The 17621-nt window shown below is 36.3% G+C and overlaps 2 protein-coding genes across 2 annotated transcripts; one reads left to right on the top strand and one right to left on the bottom strand.

Moving 5' to 3' along the window:
- Positions 1-1331: 1331 nt before the first annotated feature.
- On the bottom strand, positions 1332-9226 carry dnase2 (deoxyribonuclease II, lysosomal). The gene is made up of 8 exons (XM_059568443.1): positions 9208-9226; positions 7661-7739; positions 7302-7410; positions 5060-5219; positions 4492-4585; positions 4235-4399; positions 2831-3043; positions 1332-2230 (listed from the first exon to the last, which is right to left on the bottom strand). The coding sequence occupies exons 3-8, from the start codon at positions 7391-7393 to the stop codon at positions 1833-1835; spliced, it is 1122 nt and encodes a 373-aa protein (XP_059424426.1). The 5' UTR covers positions 7394-7410; positions 7661-7739; positions 9208-9226; the 3' UTR covers positions 1332-1832.
- Positions 9227-9650: 424 nt separating this feature from the next.
- Positions 9651-15687, top strand: LOC132157955 (B-cell receptor CD22-like). The gene is made up of 12 exons (XM_059567195.1): positions 9651-10149; positions 10224-10283; positions 10505-10858; positions 11322-11579; positions 11870-12139; positions 13100-13369; positions 14056-14325; positions 14632-14713; positions 14798-14846; positions 14940-15038; positions 15341-15465; positions 15561-15687. Exons 2-12 carry the CDS (start codon positions 10241-10243, stop codon positions 15685-15687), a joined length of 1947 nt encoding a protein of 648 aa, XP_059423178.1. The 5' UTR covers positions 9651-10149; positions 10224-10240.
- The last annotated feature ends 1934 nt before the right edge of the window (positions 15688-17621 follow it).

Below are 17621 nucleotides of genomic sequence, written 5' to 3'. Positions count from 1 at the left end.
AAAGCTGTGCCTGTGACATTATTTTTGTACTGATAAAAGCATAACGCTACAATCATCCAAAATAGAAAAAAACACATTTGTTCGAACCCTGATGAACCTTGCGCTTATGCCTTTCTCGTATGCTGTTGACGTCTCTGTGGGAACTGAGGCATGCGAGAGCTTACAGCAAGGACGAGGGGTCCGTTTCATCTCAGTCTTTGGTTATGTTTGGAATAGGATACTATCATACTACACTCACATGCAAAAGTCTGGATACTTACTACAATGTGCAGCATACAAAAGAGTTATTATTTTTCTAAGATGATAACGGGACGTCACATGCAATGTGGTGAGGTCATGTGAGAGCAAATGTAGCATACTACAATTACCCTTTAAAGATAACAGTAGAAAGTACACATTGAGCGAGTAGCAAGATAGTATTCCATTCCGATGATAGTCTTTGTTTTTGGTCACTTGTTTGTTAAGTGCCTTATTATCAGGTGCTCATGTGTGATTGTTGCTCTGGTGTGTTGCGCAGTGAAAAGCATGTTGCAGCTTCAGTCCTGTACCGTCAGATCTGTACTCTGACAACTTTATGCACTACATACCTCATATTCTTGTAATAAACTTTAATTTTGATACAACTGACAGCTTTCAGACCTGATTCATGCCTTTGAGATTTCATTACTCATTTGAGAAAATCAATTACTGTATAAACTAATTGTCACTTGTCGTTTAATATGATTTTGTAGACAACGCACACATGGAAACATTTATACTGACTAAAAATGCCTGATTCTTTTTAGCTTCACAAGGCTCCTGTGATGATGGTGTTCTCAGAGTTGTGGCTAGCTGGTTTATTAGTGCCCTGCTTATTTGTTAATGCTCTGCAGTAAAAATAATAATAATTTATTTCCTCAATTATTACACTGTAATTTTTTTTTAATTGTAGCATTATTCTAATCAACCTTTAAAGAAGTTGTAAGATTCTTGGGGTATTTTTAACATGAAAACACTATTTCAGTTTTTCTACATCAAGATTTCACATTTAATTTAGTTTTTTTTTTTTCATTAAATATTATTATATTTTTATTGTTATTAAAATAATATAGAAATGTGTGTATGCAAGTGTGTGTAAGAAACTGTATAGAAATTTTACAATATTTTTTAACGGTACTTTTGATTAAAAACTGGTAGTGCATACTGTACATATTAATATTATTATTTAAACTAATGTCTCATTTTCTTTGTTTTAATCTACTAAAGTTACAGTTTATCATTTAACTATAGTTATTCAGCATATTTTGCAGTTTCCACTGAACTTGTGAAAAACTAAAGCAGAGATAATGTAATTACAGACACATGAAGTGATTTATTTCCTCAAAGTAATACAGCAACAAAAGCTGAGGGATTGAAAACATCTCCACCATACACATCTCAGCCTAATTCCCATAATGCACTTCTGGCTTCTTGAGGTTCAAGATAATGTGTGTAATAATGCAGCAGCAATTGCACACTTCACCTTCTAACACCCTTTAATGGTTAAAATCTAAAATTAAATGATGTAATCATGGCAAAAGAAAATATTTATATACACACACATTTAAAAACAAGGCTGTACCGTATTAAAATCAAATTTATATTCCTGAAGTTATACATGAAATTAATTTTATGATATGAATCATAAATGTACAGTCTTGTTGCATCTGCCATTAAGCTAATTACCTCAAATATTATTCCCCTGGAATTGCTACATATATTTATGAAAAAGCCTTTGACCTAACAATCCTAACTGTTTGCAGTCCTTCTGCATGACCCTGATTTTGTTGTTCTTTCTGCTGTGTCCCACTTCATCAGCGATACCGTGCGGATTTGTCGCACGTCTGCACTTCTCCATCGCAGGTCTCACACTGCAGGGCGGCCGAGCGATAGGCCTTCCACACCGCAGCGTCCTGACGGCACACCGTACCCCCACCTCTCTTCTCCTCCGCCTCGTCACGGTTGATATCTCCTACACAGACCCAGCCGCCAGATGCCCCACTTCCAGCGCTGCTGCCGCCGACACTGACGGCCCACTTCGAGTGGTCCTCTGTAGCCTTAAACGTGATGCTCTTGCCCGGGGAAATGAGATCTATGTTGAGGACTTTCCAGCTTTGAGAGCAGTCAGAGTGCAGGATTCCCGTGGAGCGACGCCAGAACTGAACCAGCAGGTCGGACTGAAGCGTAGGTGCAACCCAGGAGTGATACAGGTCTGATTATGAATGAAACAGTGAAAAAGTGATGATTACTTTGCATACACTGTAAAAAAAAATATCCAAACAGACTTTTGGAGTATGTTATATTATTTCAGTTTTTCCAAATTTCACATCTTATTCAGTGTTACCTGCAGTATCTTTGTAATTATCTGTGAAATGTAATAGCAATTTAATAGCAACTACACAAATGCTTTTTTGTCAGTATAGTTGACATAAAGCATATGTGGACATAATGTAGGGAACTATGATCTGTGATGCAAAGAACGCAGATTGAATTGGGAAATCCTGTAATAAAATTAGAAGTTTCATGATTTCAATTAATTAGACATGGTTTCAGACTAAAATGTATTTGACCATTCAGAGTCCAGAAAAACTTAAATAAACAGAATCTATCAAAATTGACACATTACACAGTACTTATTTGCATAGAAAACCGATCTGTGCAAACAGTTGAAAGAACCTATCTTCAATATGAACTGAACATATTTGTTTAACAGAAAGAGCTAAATGTTTTAATCTTGATCGTTTAACGCTTTGACTGGCTGGCGTTAAGAGTTTCAGTGTCACCATTACATCAGCATTAAAATGAGTCTTACCATTGGCAAATGTTGCGCCTTTCGCAAAGCTAACGAACTCTGATCCCGCCAGTGAGAGGAGTGAGATGCTACGATTGGATGGCGAGGAGGAAGTGTTGTCCCATCTGCCCAGTGTGTGTTTACAGAGCTTAGCCATAGCAGGTACAGCAGCGGCCAGTGAAGCAGGGATGCTGCAGTCGTATATGTGAGGCTGATTGATTTTCAACTGCTCACCTGTTTACATTATATTACATTACATTACCATCAGAAAGATAAATGACAGTGGATATTAAATAAATACAACTAAATGAAACTACAATATAATAGTACTACTACTATTACTACTTGTTTTATATTATTGTTGTTGTTTTTGCAATTATCATTATTGGAAATAATATTACAGAGAAGTCAATTACATTATATGAAAATCTATTACATTACCAGAATACAAATCATAGAAGATAATAAAATAAACAACAACAATAATAATAACAACATTATTATTGTTGTTGTTGTTGCTGTCTAACTGTGGGCTCATAATAATAAACCATATGAAAAGTGAGTTTAAGGCACTCTAGTTCATGTCTGAAACATACAGCCTTGACTCGTACAAAACTTTCACAACCTTTTTCCTGAGACACACCAAAAATTCAAATCTGATCGATTCATTTCAGGCCTTAGTTTCTCCACTGAGCGTAATCGGTGTGTTTGGTTAGGAATATTTCAAAATGTGCACTGCTGGTGTGTCTCCAGGAACAGGGTTGAGAAACACTAGCTTTTTGCTCTATTGCCATTATCGGAAAGTCCGATAATACAGTGATTTACAAACATGAAACTTAATGGACTTAAAGAGGATCTCAGTGAGAGGTGTTGTCACTATGGTTACGGTGTCAGACGATTACTCTAACAGTCACTATGGCAACTGCATCCCATAAATGTTTTGTCTTTAGAAAAGGTTAGGTGAGAAGCATTTCAAGCAGCATTCCCAACATCAGACTCACTTAAAACATGCATAGATCAGACAAATCTCGTTCATTTTAACACACCTGATTCATACTTACAGTCACAAACTAGAAAGGGATAGACCACCCAAAGATAAAAAAAAATCTATCAGCATTTATTCACCCTCATATCTTTCCAAAACTTTAAAAAGAAGACATTTTGAAGGAACTTGGTAACCAAACATTTTGGTTCCCATTGACTTCCATAGTACAGTACAGACAGAAAATACAATGGAAGTCAATGGGACACAAGACAAGAGACAAAAGACAAGATCCTCAGAATATCTTCTTTTATGTTCTGTGGAAGAAATTCCTATAGGTTTGGAACCACATGCATTTACATTTTTGGGTGGACTAGACTCACTTGCAATGCAAAAAGCCCATTTTATCTATCACTAATTTCTTAAATGTTTTAGAGTCGTACCTATGGTCTGAAAGCGCTCAAAAGGATATGTGACACAGATAAAGTTCTGTCCATTACTTATGCCAGAAGCGGGGTATGAAAACTGTCCCTGTGATTTAGGAGGGGGGAAATGAGGCGTGCTGTGGACCAACCAGAAGCCTTGTTGTTTATCAAAGACAACAACCCCTGGAACAAAGAAAAAGAGTATACATTAACACTCTGTCCTTCATTAATGTTGTTTGTGTTCCACTAATAGCTTTTCAAGCAGTTAACTGCACCTTTGGTGTGGCCACAAGATCTGGTTGCATCTCCAAAAAGCTTTGGTTGTTGCGGTGGCTGATCATTATATAAAATGTATCCAACATCACCACCCTGGAAGAAAGTTAAAGCTCAAAGCTTCTTCACAATAAAAATGACTGTCTGAGACAGCAGATCAGATGCCTTGTGATGAGCATGTGATCAAAAGCATCAGTTCCTCTTTTATTAGGAAATATATCTGTGCACCTAAAGTAATAAATACCCTTTTGAGTTTCAGTTTGAGCTTGCTTCATAAGATTAAACAGCAAAAACGTGTTTGGTATCTGATCTGTGCCACGTTTAAATGTGGTTCTGAATCTTAATAGATTTTAAACAGATTTATAATTAAATGTAAATGCAAACTCAGTGTTTTTATACTTCTGCAAAACTGGAAAAATGCGCCGACTACAGAACAGGGTAAGCTGAGTAAGCGTCTCTAAAATCAGTCCGAAAATTACTAATAATGAAAGAAGAACAGAATATGATGAACTGAACATTTCATTTTTTAAATTGAGATCTTTTATATTATGTAAAGAGTGTGACTTGTACCTCATATAAAGGCCCTACTGTTTGACCAACAGCACTTTGACTGTCATTCACTAAAGTCTTTCCATCCATCCATCCTTCGCTCTCTCCATCCATGAAAAGATACTTCAGCCCCTCCTCCACAGGCTCATGAGAAGGATGTGGGAGTTTGTACAAGTAAAACCTGTAAGGAGAGACAGAAAAGAGGGAAATATGCCTCTTCACATTGATAAGTACATTTTACAAAGACTATATTTATTTTTTGTGTTAACATACAGTTTTTTTGAGTGTAGGTTCAGATTATTGAAGTAAGCTTTATAAGAAAAAAAGACTTTTAGACAGTTTTTTAACTCAGACTTTCATGTTAAATTCAATGTGTCATTTGATGCTTGTGTAATTATTTGTAAAATTTACAATTAATTTCTTAAATTGTGAATCCTACATCAAATATTTTCAGGCATATATATATATATATATATATATATATATATATATATATATATATATAGTTAAAGCAATAAAAAATATCTCTCTATATAAATTAACTGAGAAAATAATGACCCTATTATAAATTATATTATAATTTTACTATAAAAATATTATATTAGGGATGCACCGAATATTCGGCCACCGAAAATTTTCGGCCGAAAATGGCCAAAAAGTGCATTTTCGGTTTTCGGCCGAAACACTTTTATTACCGAAACAACACGGCCGAAATGTTATGATGACGCAAACAGAAACCGCGACCTGCACGTGCACCTGCATAGCGCAGACCACGAGCTCCCCGCGTCATTCACTTCACACCAGTGGGTCTTAATAGAGAACATTCTCTCTATTCTTATTCCTTTTTTCGCAGCACTAAAGCGTCTCCTAACAAAGAGATTGAGACGGACCACGAAGTGAAAACAAAGAAAAGTACAGTCTTATAGAGTCTGTTAGCACACGTCTCACTGAGATCTTTTCGGATCCTCCGCACTTCATCGCGAATGTGCTTGATCCGCGTTATAAAGACCATTACTTGGACGCGGAAATATGGCAGAGCACACGAGAAATGCTCCAGGCCGCGCTGGATGCGGAGAACCCGCGTGGAGACGGAGAAGCGCCAAGCGCAGGAGACTGAGATCAGAGCGCAAAAAAAAAAAAGACTCGTCTCTGCATATATAATACACACACATATACATATACATGCATAATATCAGATTGTAGCCATATTTCTGCTAGATTTTTTGCTAGATTTCTGCTTTAATTTGATAAAAATGTTTATTTATGCCCTGGCCCTATTTAAATACACTCTCTCAAATATTTCTCAAATGTCAGGCAGATGACAAGCTCAACTGCTCAACAGCTAGATGGTTATCTGTCTGAAGTCCCCATCCCCAGAAGTGATAACAGTCTTGCCTACTGGAGAAGTAATGCACTTTCTAGTACTACAGAGAAAAATTTCAAATGCTCTTCACCTAAATGCACTTTTTATGAGAGAACAGTTAATTTTAAAACCTTTCTGCAGGCCAGTAGGCCTGTACATTATTATTTAATATACAGATGAGTGGGATTAAATTTTAGTTTGAATTTTATTTTATACTGTGCATTGTTGCAATGTGCTTAATAAATATTTGCATAATTTGTAATTATGCATTTTTATGTTTTTTTATAATTTATGTAATTGTAATTATCTTTGAAACTTTAATATTAATTTATGCAATTGCAATGTTTTAATTTTAGTAAAGTTAGTACACGGTCATAGCAATAAATGCAATGGTACTAATAATTGGGATAATTTCTTTCGGTGTTTCGGTTTCGGTTTTCGGCCTTGGTTTTCTCTTTTTCGGTTTTCGGTTTCGACCAAGAATTTTCATTTCGGTGCATCCCTATATTATATTATTAATATTAATATGAGTACTGTTACATTAAGTAGCCATTTTGTTTAGTTACATTTTTCTGTTTGTTTTAGCTTACCACTGAAGAGTCTGGGGTCAGTTTTCAAAAATTTTAATGACTTATGGTCACAAGTCTACAGTACTTACACATTTATACATTTTTTTTTCTATTTGGATACATTTTTAAAATGTCATTTATTCCTGTGATCAAAGCTGAATTTTCAGCATCGTTACTTCAGTCTTGAATGTCCGATTTGCAGCTGAAGAAACATTTCTTATTATTATCAATGTTGTAAATAATAGTCCACAAAGATTAACTGCTGTGCCTCTACAACTGTGACTCAACATGCTGAATGTTTTCTGGTTTCAGGCCATTTAAAAACACACACCAGTCTACAGGTTTCCCCTGATCATCATAACACGAGATGGAGGAAGAAGCTCTCCCTGATGCATGAAGGAGGAGCAGGACATGAAGCAACATGATGACAGTGGAAGAACCTGAAACAGCACAACATTCATTTGTCTGTCAAGATACAGTAAATCAAATACAAACCTTCTCATCACTTTTAAACGCAAAACTGCACGTCAGCAATTTAAATATTAACTCTGACATAGTGGTTCACCGCACTTAATACTTTATAGTTTTATGTGTTATACTGCTTATGGTCTAATAACAAACTGCATGTCTGATCTACAAATAGACAATAAATGATCATCGCTATAAAAGTTTGACATAATCTAAACTTACCTCAACGGAAGACAGGCGTGCTATTGAGAGGGAAAAAGGGGATCATGTCAGTCCATCGCTGAGAGAAACTTCAATTCCTCTTGTTGTCACATGTAGCAGGTCCATTGGTTTCAATTGTAGACATAGAACAAGTGGATAGAATGGAATTGAGCTTTCATCGTAAAGGGTGGGGTCTAATGACTGAGCGTTTGTTTCCTTTGTTGGTTGGGTAATAGGTTTTTTTTTTTTGTTATTTGAAGTTTCCACTGTGCATTTTCAATTCAGTGCTATTGTAGTTTCTCAGTATTAATATTCTTGTATTAAATATTACTAAACAGCGCTGGTAAAACAGCGAGAATAAGATTTAGTCACGAGGTAAGTGTTACTTTTCTCAGCGCCATTCAGGACAAACCAATCACAGTCGATTGTGTTGACTTAATCGAGTATTTTTAAAAATCATTTTTTAGCGATTGCTGGGGCGGATTTCCATTTAAACGCCAGATGACAATCCTTGGGATTTACCTATTTAAAATATGCAAATGTTTTACTGTGCGATTTTCTCTAACGAAGTACTAAAATATAATGTGTTTTGAATGGCGCTCAATGAGTATTCGGCATCATGAGCGCCAGTGCGCCTCCTAAAGGAACCCTGACTTTTTTATTCACTGTCATACAGATAAGTGGAGCACAAGTGAAATAACCGCATCTAAACACCGGAAACAATGTTGTTTATGAATATTATTAAGGGTAGCCTACTTAACTTTTGGTTACAAAGCAGAGCCCTTCTGGAAATGAGAATGATCTAATTAATATTCATAAGAACGGAACATCTAAAACCAAAACAACATGAAACGCATTTCTGAACAATTATAAAAACAATTGTCCTTTTTGTATGTTTTTTTTTATTTTATTTTTTTATTAAATTAAATTACATAAAATTTGAAATCGTTTGTTGTGTGCTTCTGTCTGAAGCTTATGTCAATGTCATAAATGTTTTAATGTTGATGGGAAGTTTATCTGCTTATTGCAGTGAAGTAACTGTACTCAAGATTGGTTCTCAACGTCCCCTCTAGGACTAGTTTTTCTGCTCAGAAAAGGATAGTGCAGCCTAATAGAAACAGAGAAATGGAGAATCACCATCTTTACTATAGTACGTCTTTTTGGCCCCTTTCAGTCCGTTATTGTAATTTCTTTTAACGAATCACGTTGATTATGTCCTTTATTTTCTGCTATTGTAGTTTAAGACTAAGAAAAACATATATGCCTAAATTTGAGTATTTGTGCATAAATGTAAGCAGACAAAAATATATCAGTCACATATGACAGATTTAAAGTCACGCTCGTTTTTGACCTGCTGATTTGTTTGCTATTTTATTTATTGTTAGCCTATTAATGCACAATGTTGTCAGCAACCAGATAGTTAAGCAATCCAAGTTACACTCATCTTTTCATATTAATAACTTCCATTGGTCTGATGTAAAATTAAAAGAACTCAACGAATTTCAATGAATGTTGCTCTTAAGAAATTGTTTTTGGTTTAATTGTCTGCTGCATTTCCAATTTCTTACCTCAAGAGGTCGCTGATGTGTTTATAATCTTATAGATCTCTATACCACCCTGAGGCTGTAATCGTAGTTAGATTGATGAATCCACAACCTTGAGCACAAAAACAGTTACACTGTAGTTCTTGTTGCAAAATTTATTTTCCTATAGGAGTTTTGCTTGTGGTTACCAGGAGTTTTCAATAAACAACAGATAAACTTTTGTTCCTGTAGTAAAACCATGGTTAATTTCCATAAAACATATAGTGGTTACTACGGTTTTACGACAAATAACACATTTAAACTCTTGTTCCAGTAGTAAAACCATGGTAGATTTACATGTGGTTAGTGCTTTTACAACAAAAACTACATTTCAGCTCTTGTTCCTGAAGTAAAACCATAATTTATTTAAATTAAATACAGTTTTATTTGTGGTTGCTAATACTTTCTAACAAATCCTTTAGTTTAAACTAGTAAAATATTGTAGTAAAATAATAAAATATGGGTTTACTTGTGGTTATTAGGCTTTCACAACAAACACCACAAGTAAAATATTGTTACAGTAGTAAAGGGTAGCTTTAATTGTGGTTTCAATGATTTTACATTGAATACCACAGTTAAACTCTTGTTCCTGCAGTAAAACCAATTTTAGTGAAGGATTGTGGTTACTGTTTTAGTGTGAATACATTAGTTACACTACAATTGCTGCTGCGGTAAACCCATAGTTATTGCCTCGTGCACCTTGCTGAAGGTGGTGTTGAGTTTCACTGGAGACAGAGACAGAGTTTATAGCTCAGACAGTGAGATAGTGGGAAGGCCAGCCTATCACCACCCTTCAACTTCTGCTTTCTCTCTGGCTCAGCATCCTTCACTGTGCGTCTGGTGCCATTCGGCTCCCTCTTCAACACATGTTTGTGTCCATGTGTACACAGACGGCTCGCAGCGCTTGATGAAGAACATCAGAACCAGGTAGCGTAACAGCAAAACCAGGTACCAGTTTCTTGATGATTCTTGAGTTTACTTACAGTCTTTCCTGTTTTTAGGCACAAACAGGGCTGAGATGTGGGTGCGTGTAATTGTGACCTCTGTGCTTCTTCTGTCAGGTAATTTTGTACAGGTATCTTGTGTTTTCAATACAATCAAACGATTGTGATTGTGTATTGCAGCTCTAATCTGTGCTCTTATGTTACCTGAGTGCCCTTGGTGCACAGGTTATTTATATTGTATTGATCTGTATTTTTTCCTGTTTTTATCCCTGGCGTCAATAGCGCACACCTTGCTAAGGTCAATGCCGGCCTCTGATTACTCCTGTGTTGCTTTATAGGAGTCGGGGCAAGTCAATTGCTGGTGTATTTCTCGAGGACAGACATCTGCGTTTGGGCCGGGACCACGGTAACACTGCCGTGCCACTACGATTACCCCTCGCCCTACAGCTCTACGCGGGTCATGTGGTTTCACATATCTGTGGAGGGCAGACGGGACGTTGCCTACCACACTGATGGGAATCTGTTGAGCCCCTCGTACAGGGACAGGATCAAATACATGGGGGGCCACAAAAGATGCAGTTTGCAAATCACGAAAGTTAAGCTGAGCGATGCAGGAATGTACCATTTCAGATTCGAGACCGACAACCAGGGGAGATGGACCTCTCCTGATGCCATCACACTGTCTGTCACAGGTCAGGCCACATTTTAAAGGTGATTTTTTTATATGTTAAATAATATAAAAACAAGTTTAAAATGTAAATGCAACTATGCTGTTCAAAAGTTTGAGGTTAGTACTGTTTACAGTACTTTTATTCATTAAATTGATCAAAAGTGACAGTAAAGACATTTGTAATGTCTTGAATGGGAATAGAATGGTAGCATAAGTCCTTGTTTTTTTGGGACGGCAGAGCTACCTGACTATTCAACCAATGGTGGAAGGAGTGTTTTTTGCACAGCCACCTTGAAACACACTAGTAATCACAAAGCAACAGCTTCTTGCACTCACTTTTTCTGTAGAAAATCTAGTAGTTAGGGAGAAATTAACAACTTTTTTTTGTTGTTGTTGTTTATTTGCATATAATTGTGGAAAACAGCCTGTTAATAATTGCACATGTCGCATGCACCTAATATTGTGAAATGTTGTCCTGATTCCAGAGCTTCAGGTTCATGTACATCCACAGAGAATAGGCAACATGTTTTCTGCTGGCGGGACGGTCTTGTTGAGCTGTGTGGCACGAGGCTGTGCCGCCCCTGGCAGGAACTTTGCCCTTTATCGGAATGGGATCAACTTGGGTCAGTCCAACAAGCTGTCAGCCATCTATAACTTTGACAGTCAGCATGCAGGTACCTACACCTGCCGTCCAATACCCCCTCAAAATGTTCAGTCACCAGGACTCACCCTGGCTCTCGGATGTGAGTATTGCGTATGCATATAAACACTAGTTCTGTATGTGTAATTTAACACAGATTTGTCACAACAGAAATAAATTACATCTTAAAATATATAGAGTGGAGATGCTGCATGTGGTAACATCTAAATTGCCTGATTTTATACATGTATTTTTAGAAAAAGCTACTCAAGGATTCAACTGTGCATTAAATATTGTGCATAAAACTTGTAATTACTTACTGTTGAATTCTACTGTCAGTCATCCTCTCCCATTAGAACTTGCATTTAATCTCTCTCTTTCTCTGTGTCTCAGATGCTCCTCGCTACACCACGATACAGATGACCCCTCGAGAGGCAGTCGGGGAGGGCGATTCGGTGACTTTGACCTGCAGTAGTGATGGAGCTCCGCCAGCAGAAAGTTTCACCTGGTTTAAAGAAGGAGAGAGTGGCAATGTGCCAGACAGCTTTAAACCTGAGCTGAGATTGTGGAGTTTGGACTACAGGGACCATGGAGAATACTTCTGTGTGGCTCGCAACCCACTCGGCACAGACCGGTCCAGACCACTTTTACTCAATGTTACCTGTAGGTCACCTCTATTTTTATGCAGCCAGAGTAAAGAATTTTGGTATTGCTAGTCTGTTTTCATACATTTTTAAAAATAAAGGTTGAATACAAGAACCTTTTTTGGTTTCCCAAGGAACCTTTCAGTGAACAATTCTTAAAAGAACAATTTTTATAATAACTTTTTCCGCTATAAAGAACCTTTTTTTTTTTGGAATTGAAAGGTACCATGGATGTTAAAGGTTCTTCATGGAACTATCTTGAAAAATGTGTTGAAAAATAGAATTTTTTTTTGAAAAGACATTTATTTCCATTATTGCTGATCTGATGTGTTTGAGAGTGCAGGGATTTATTTTAGTTGCTGGTTCTTGTGTAATAACTTTAATTTTGGCAGGACATTATGTCACATTGTCTGCCACCCTCCAATAGATCAAAGTTCAAATCAAGTGTACAAATATAGGGCAAATCGGGAAACCACATGATGCTCAGCCATGAAAGGAGTATTTACTTCCTGTTTTCACTTGTTAAGTCAAACATCACTACAAGCATTGGTCACACTTTGGGGGTAGAGGTGTGTTAACATAATTCAATATTAAACTTTGGTACGTGACTTATCAAACATTGTTTATGCCATGGGCATATCTGATACATCACATTGTGTGGTTTATGTATGCTACTGCTTTTTAAAAGTTAGAATTTTCACCTTGTGAATGATAAAACGTAGACATATATTAAAAACTGTTGCAATGAGTTTACAACCAATCAGAATGAATTTTAAACAACCACATAGATGCATGTCAAAATGATTTCTATAGGATCATGCGACACTGAAGACTGGAGTAATGATGCTAAAAATTCAGATTTACATCACTGGAATAAATCACATTAAAAAAAAAAGATTATTTTAAATAAATTAATTCATCATCATTAGTGTATTTGGGAGACTTATGTATTGTACAATTTAACTATTTTTTTTTCTAGACTCCCCAAAGAACACAAGAATCCTCATCAGTCCTAAAGGTGACATCAAGGAAGGGTTTGCTGTCAATCTTACCTGCAGCAGCAACGCCAACCCTCCCGTGCAGAAATACGCCTGGTACAAAGTGAACGGCGGTCAGCCCTGGACCAAAGGCACTGCACAAAATCTCACCTTTTCTAGCGTGCGTTCCCATCATGCCGGACAGTACTACTGCACTGCGTGGAACGTGTTTGGCATGGGGACATCACCCACTATTTCTCTTATAGTACTCTGTAAGTTTATACTTATTATAAACTTATATTATAAAGTTTTAACATAGGTCTAAGAGTTTTGTAACTTGAACATGCACTGTTTCTGGTGCCATCCATTTCCAGTTGTTTTAGAGATATAAATTTGCAGTTCTGAGAAAAAAATTTGAATTGCGAGATATGAACTTGGAATTGGAAGTTTACACTTTATAATTCTATGGAATCCTGTTTGTGCCACCATATAAAAAATAGAAAATTGTAGCTTTTTGATTTACAATTCAAACTTTTTTTACTTTGAGATAATATCAAGCAGTCCAAATTTTTTTCTTAATATCTTTAATATCTTGCAAATCTGAGTTTAGATCTTTGTATCCCTATGTTTATATATAACTCAGAATAGTGAGATTAAAAAGTCGCAATTAATTAATTTTTATTTCTTTTTGTATCCTGTAGTGGAATCAAGCTTCCATAAAATACAGACTGGTTTGGAATAATCAGACCATTTAATTCACTTATTCTAGTTATTTACTTTTTGTGGAATTCTTGCACATTCACAGAAAATAGGTTACTTCCGCATTGCAAACTAAGGATACTCTACCTACTCTATATACCTCTTTGAACTGCTAAATTTTTGGATCTTTATACATTAGTCCTCCAGTTTCCTTCTTTTATTTAACCTCCTCCTCTCTCTTTCTCTCGCTCACTCTCAGATGCCCCCCAAAACACCTCTGTGCTGGCTCGGCCTTCCACTGTGATCGAAGCGGGCAGCTCGTTGACGCTGACCTGCATCAGTCAGGCCAATCCGGCAGTGGAGAACTACACCTGGCACCGGATCAATGCGGCTGACGCCTGGGAAACTCGATCAGGTCGCAGCTACACCATTGCTGAGGTCAGCCCTGGAGCCAGCGGCCAGTACTACTGCGAGGCCCGCAACCGCATCGGAGTGCACAGCTCCCCGGTTCTGACCGTGAAAGTTCGAGGTCAGTGCATACTGCATAACACACAGCAGATCAATAAATCAGAATATTAGAATGATTTCTGAAGGATAATGTGACACTAAATCCTGGAGCAAAAACTTCACAACATTACTGTTTTTACTGTGTTTTTGATCAAATAAATGCAGCCTCGGTGAGACTTCTTTCAAAAACATAAACATTTAAACTGTAGTTGTGTGTGTTTTTGTATAGAGAGGAACTTCTGGACATAAATGTAGTTACTACTTACCGCTTGTTCATCAGATGAATGATGTATGTCCATGATTGAGCTGCTGTGGTTTATATGTTCAGGCCGACTGAAGGTGATCGCATTGGCATCTGCAGTGGGTGTTTCTATCGGATTAATATTTCTGACCGTGGTCGTCATGATCAGGTGATTTCACCTTTACTGACTTTAATAGTAAATATCTGATCTTCTATCTGATGTTGCACACATAATTGAATGTCTCTTCTGCAGTAAAAACATGCATCGCGTGGACACTGAAAATCTTGTGGAAGAAAAACAGGTCATTTTTATCTCATCTTATTCTCATCACATAAACTGAATCTAATCTGTATTAATAATATTAATCGAATGCCATATTTCTCCTAAAAAACAGTGTTCACCAGTAGTTGACTTACCAGTGGACAATTCTCAGTTCAGTGGATCGACTTCAGAGATGTTTCTCCTCAAGAGCACAAAAATGTCAGACATTCTGGTGAGTTTTCTTCGCTTAGAGCTCCTTTCACTATTATGTCCGTTTCTGATACTGTAAATGTGTGAAATGGAACACAGCTTTTAGGTTTATACTTCTATAAACTCAACAACTTATCTCAATAAAAGAGAGATAAGAGAAAGTCTCAGCCTCATTGTCTTCCATTTCAAAGTTAATTGTTAACAATATTAACCCAAAAACAATCATGCATGTGTTTGAAAGTTTAAGAATCTACCAGAATTAGTGGATAGTATATGAACTCGGAGATTCATACTCTCTAGTGTTATATTTTGTGTCTGGTTCAGGAAGAGCCAGAGGAGATTTATGAAAGTAGCCACCCTTCCATCGTGCCCCTGAAAGAAGCCGCTCAGAGCGCTGAGGAACAGGGAAAAATCAACTACCTTACGGTGCATTATTCTGGCATGCACAGGTTAAACACAATGAAACAGTTCATGTGTGCTGGTTTACACCAGTCCTCTGTCCTATTAATGCCATAGTTGTTGTGTTTGTCATCTTTATTTACAGTCAGGACCAGGCGAAGGTCACAAACATACCTCTAGATGGAGACAAGAAGCTCAAAGATGGTCCTAATGTTATTTATACTGTTCTCGACAAGCAACCGAGAGAGGAGATGGAAGAATCTGGAGTCTAAAGCAGTCAACTGATGGAAGAAACTGTAAAACCACACAGGGACTTTTAAAAGTTTTTTTATTATGTGCACTAATGGACCACTTGATGTAGCCTGAACACCAGAGACTTGAAAATACACATGGTACACCAGTAGAAAAATATCCCCACTGGATGCTCTGTTTAATTGTGTCCAGCTGCTCAAAATGACACACTACTGTTCAAATGTTTGGGGTCAGTAAGATTTTTTTTAATTTATTTTAATCAAGAATACAGCAAAACAGGTATATTGTGGAATATTATTAAAATATATAATGACTGTTTTTATTACTTTTTAAAATGTAATTTTCAGCACCATAATCAGTCTAACATTCGGATTTCTTATTCTTGTTGAAAACAGTTGTGCTGCTTAATATTTTTGTGGAAACACATTCTTTTTGGGATTCTTAGATAAATAGAAAGTTCAAAAGAACTTTTGAAATGACATTTTTGTGACATTATAAATGTTTTTACGTTCACTTTTGATCAATTTAATGCATCCTTGCTGAAATAAAAAACAAAATCATTTCAAAAAACTAATTTTACTGACCCTAAACATTCGAAAGGTAGTATATCCGCAATATGTTTGAGTGTGACACGATTAAACGCATCATAAAAAATCATCCCACATAAATATTCGATTTAACTGATAAATTCATGGGAAGCTACAAATAAATAACAATTTCTTACAATGGCAACAAAGAGTCTGTTTTCATACATTTTCCGGCAATAATACACAATTTATTGCAATTACTGTAAGTTTTATTAAAATGCTAAGTACTGAGCTGTTTCGATTCAAGAAAATTTACCTTTGACCTTATCACATAATACAAAAAAATAAATAAAATAATAATAACACTGAGACCACATGGGCTATCCATTGTTGTTTTTTAACCACCTGGAACTGTGTGAAGATTCTTTAAAGATTCAAATTTATTATTATTATTAAAATTGAGGGTAGAACAAGAGGCAGTTTATAACGATTTACAATGTAAGAATCCACTGTATCTCTCCTGCTGGATTAATAAATTACTAACTATCTAAATCTTACAGACTCTGTGAAGAAAGCATGTTGTTCAGTCTCTTGTTCAGTGGATGAGGACAGTGTGCATCCTGATATGCAACACAATGGCAGGGACTTGCAAAATGTAAGATACACAGATGTAACATTGTGCCGTTTGATATGCAGAAAATAATATAAATAGATAAATAATAGACTCTGTGATCGGGGTAAAAAAAAGCATAAATTGATGTAAAATGTAGCACACAAACAGAAAAAAAAGCAGAACTATTGGTTTACATCTCAGAAATGTTCCTGTAGCTCAATTGGCATTGCGCTATGAAGTGCAAGGTTGTGGGTTTGATTCCCCGGGAGCACATGATAGGTAAAAATTGATAGCCTGAATGCACTGGAAGTCGCTTTGGATAAAAGCGTCTGCTAAATGCATAAATTTAATTTTTAATTTTAATTTAATTTAAATTTAACTTGTTTAAAGTGATCTTGACCTCTCGCCCCTGAAAAACAAAGCCACGTTCCCTTATAAGAGCAGAAATGACGCCATCACAATGCCTGCTATTATGATAACCATAATAATAATTCCAAGCACAAAGCCAGTAGTAGATAAAGAAGCACTCCTTTGCTGTGAAAAATTATTATTATTACAGCATATCATCTAGAATGACAGGATAGTTTACAATCACATAATGACTTCATGTCTACTTGATTATGCCACAGCATTCACACATTTAAAAGTGTCATTAATATATAAGTAATAAATTAATCTTAATAAAAATCTGCTAATAAATGATTAAAATGAAAAGTTTTATTTGTTAATATTATTTAATAGACCGGAGCTAACGTAAACTAGCAATAAATAGTTGTATTTTTGTTAACCAAAATATTGTAACACATTTATTTGC

The sequence above is a fragment of the Carassius carassius genome, chromosome 15 (assembly GCF_963082965.1).
Source record: "Carassius carassius chromosome 15, fCarCar2.1, whole genome shotgun sequence".
Lineage (NCBI taxonomy): Eukaryota > Metazoa > Chordata > Actinopteri > Cypriniformes > Cyprinidae > Carassius > Carassius carassius.
This window is presented reverse-complemented; position numbering and strand designations above follow the sequence as displayed.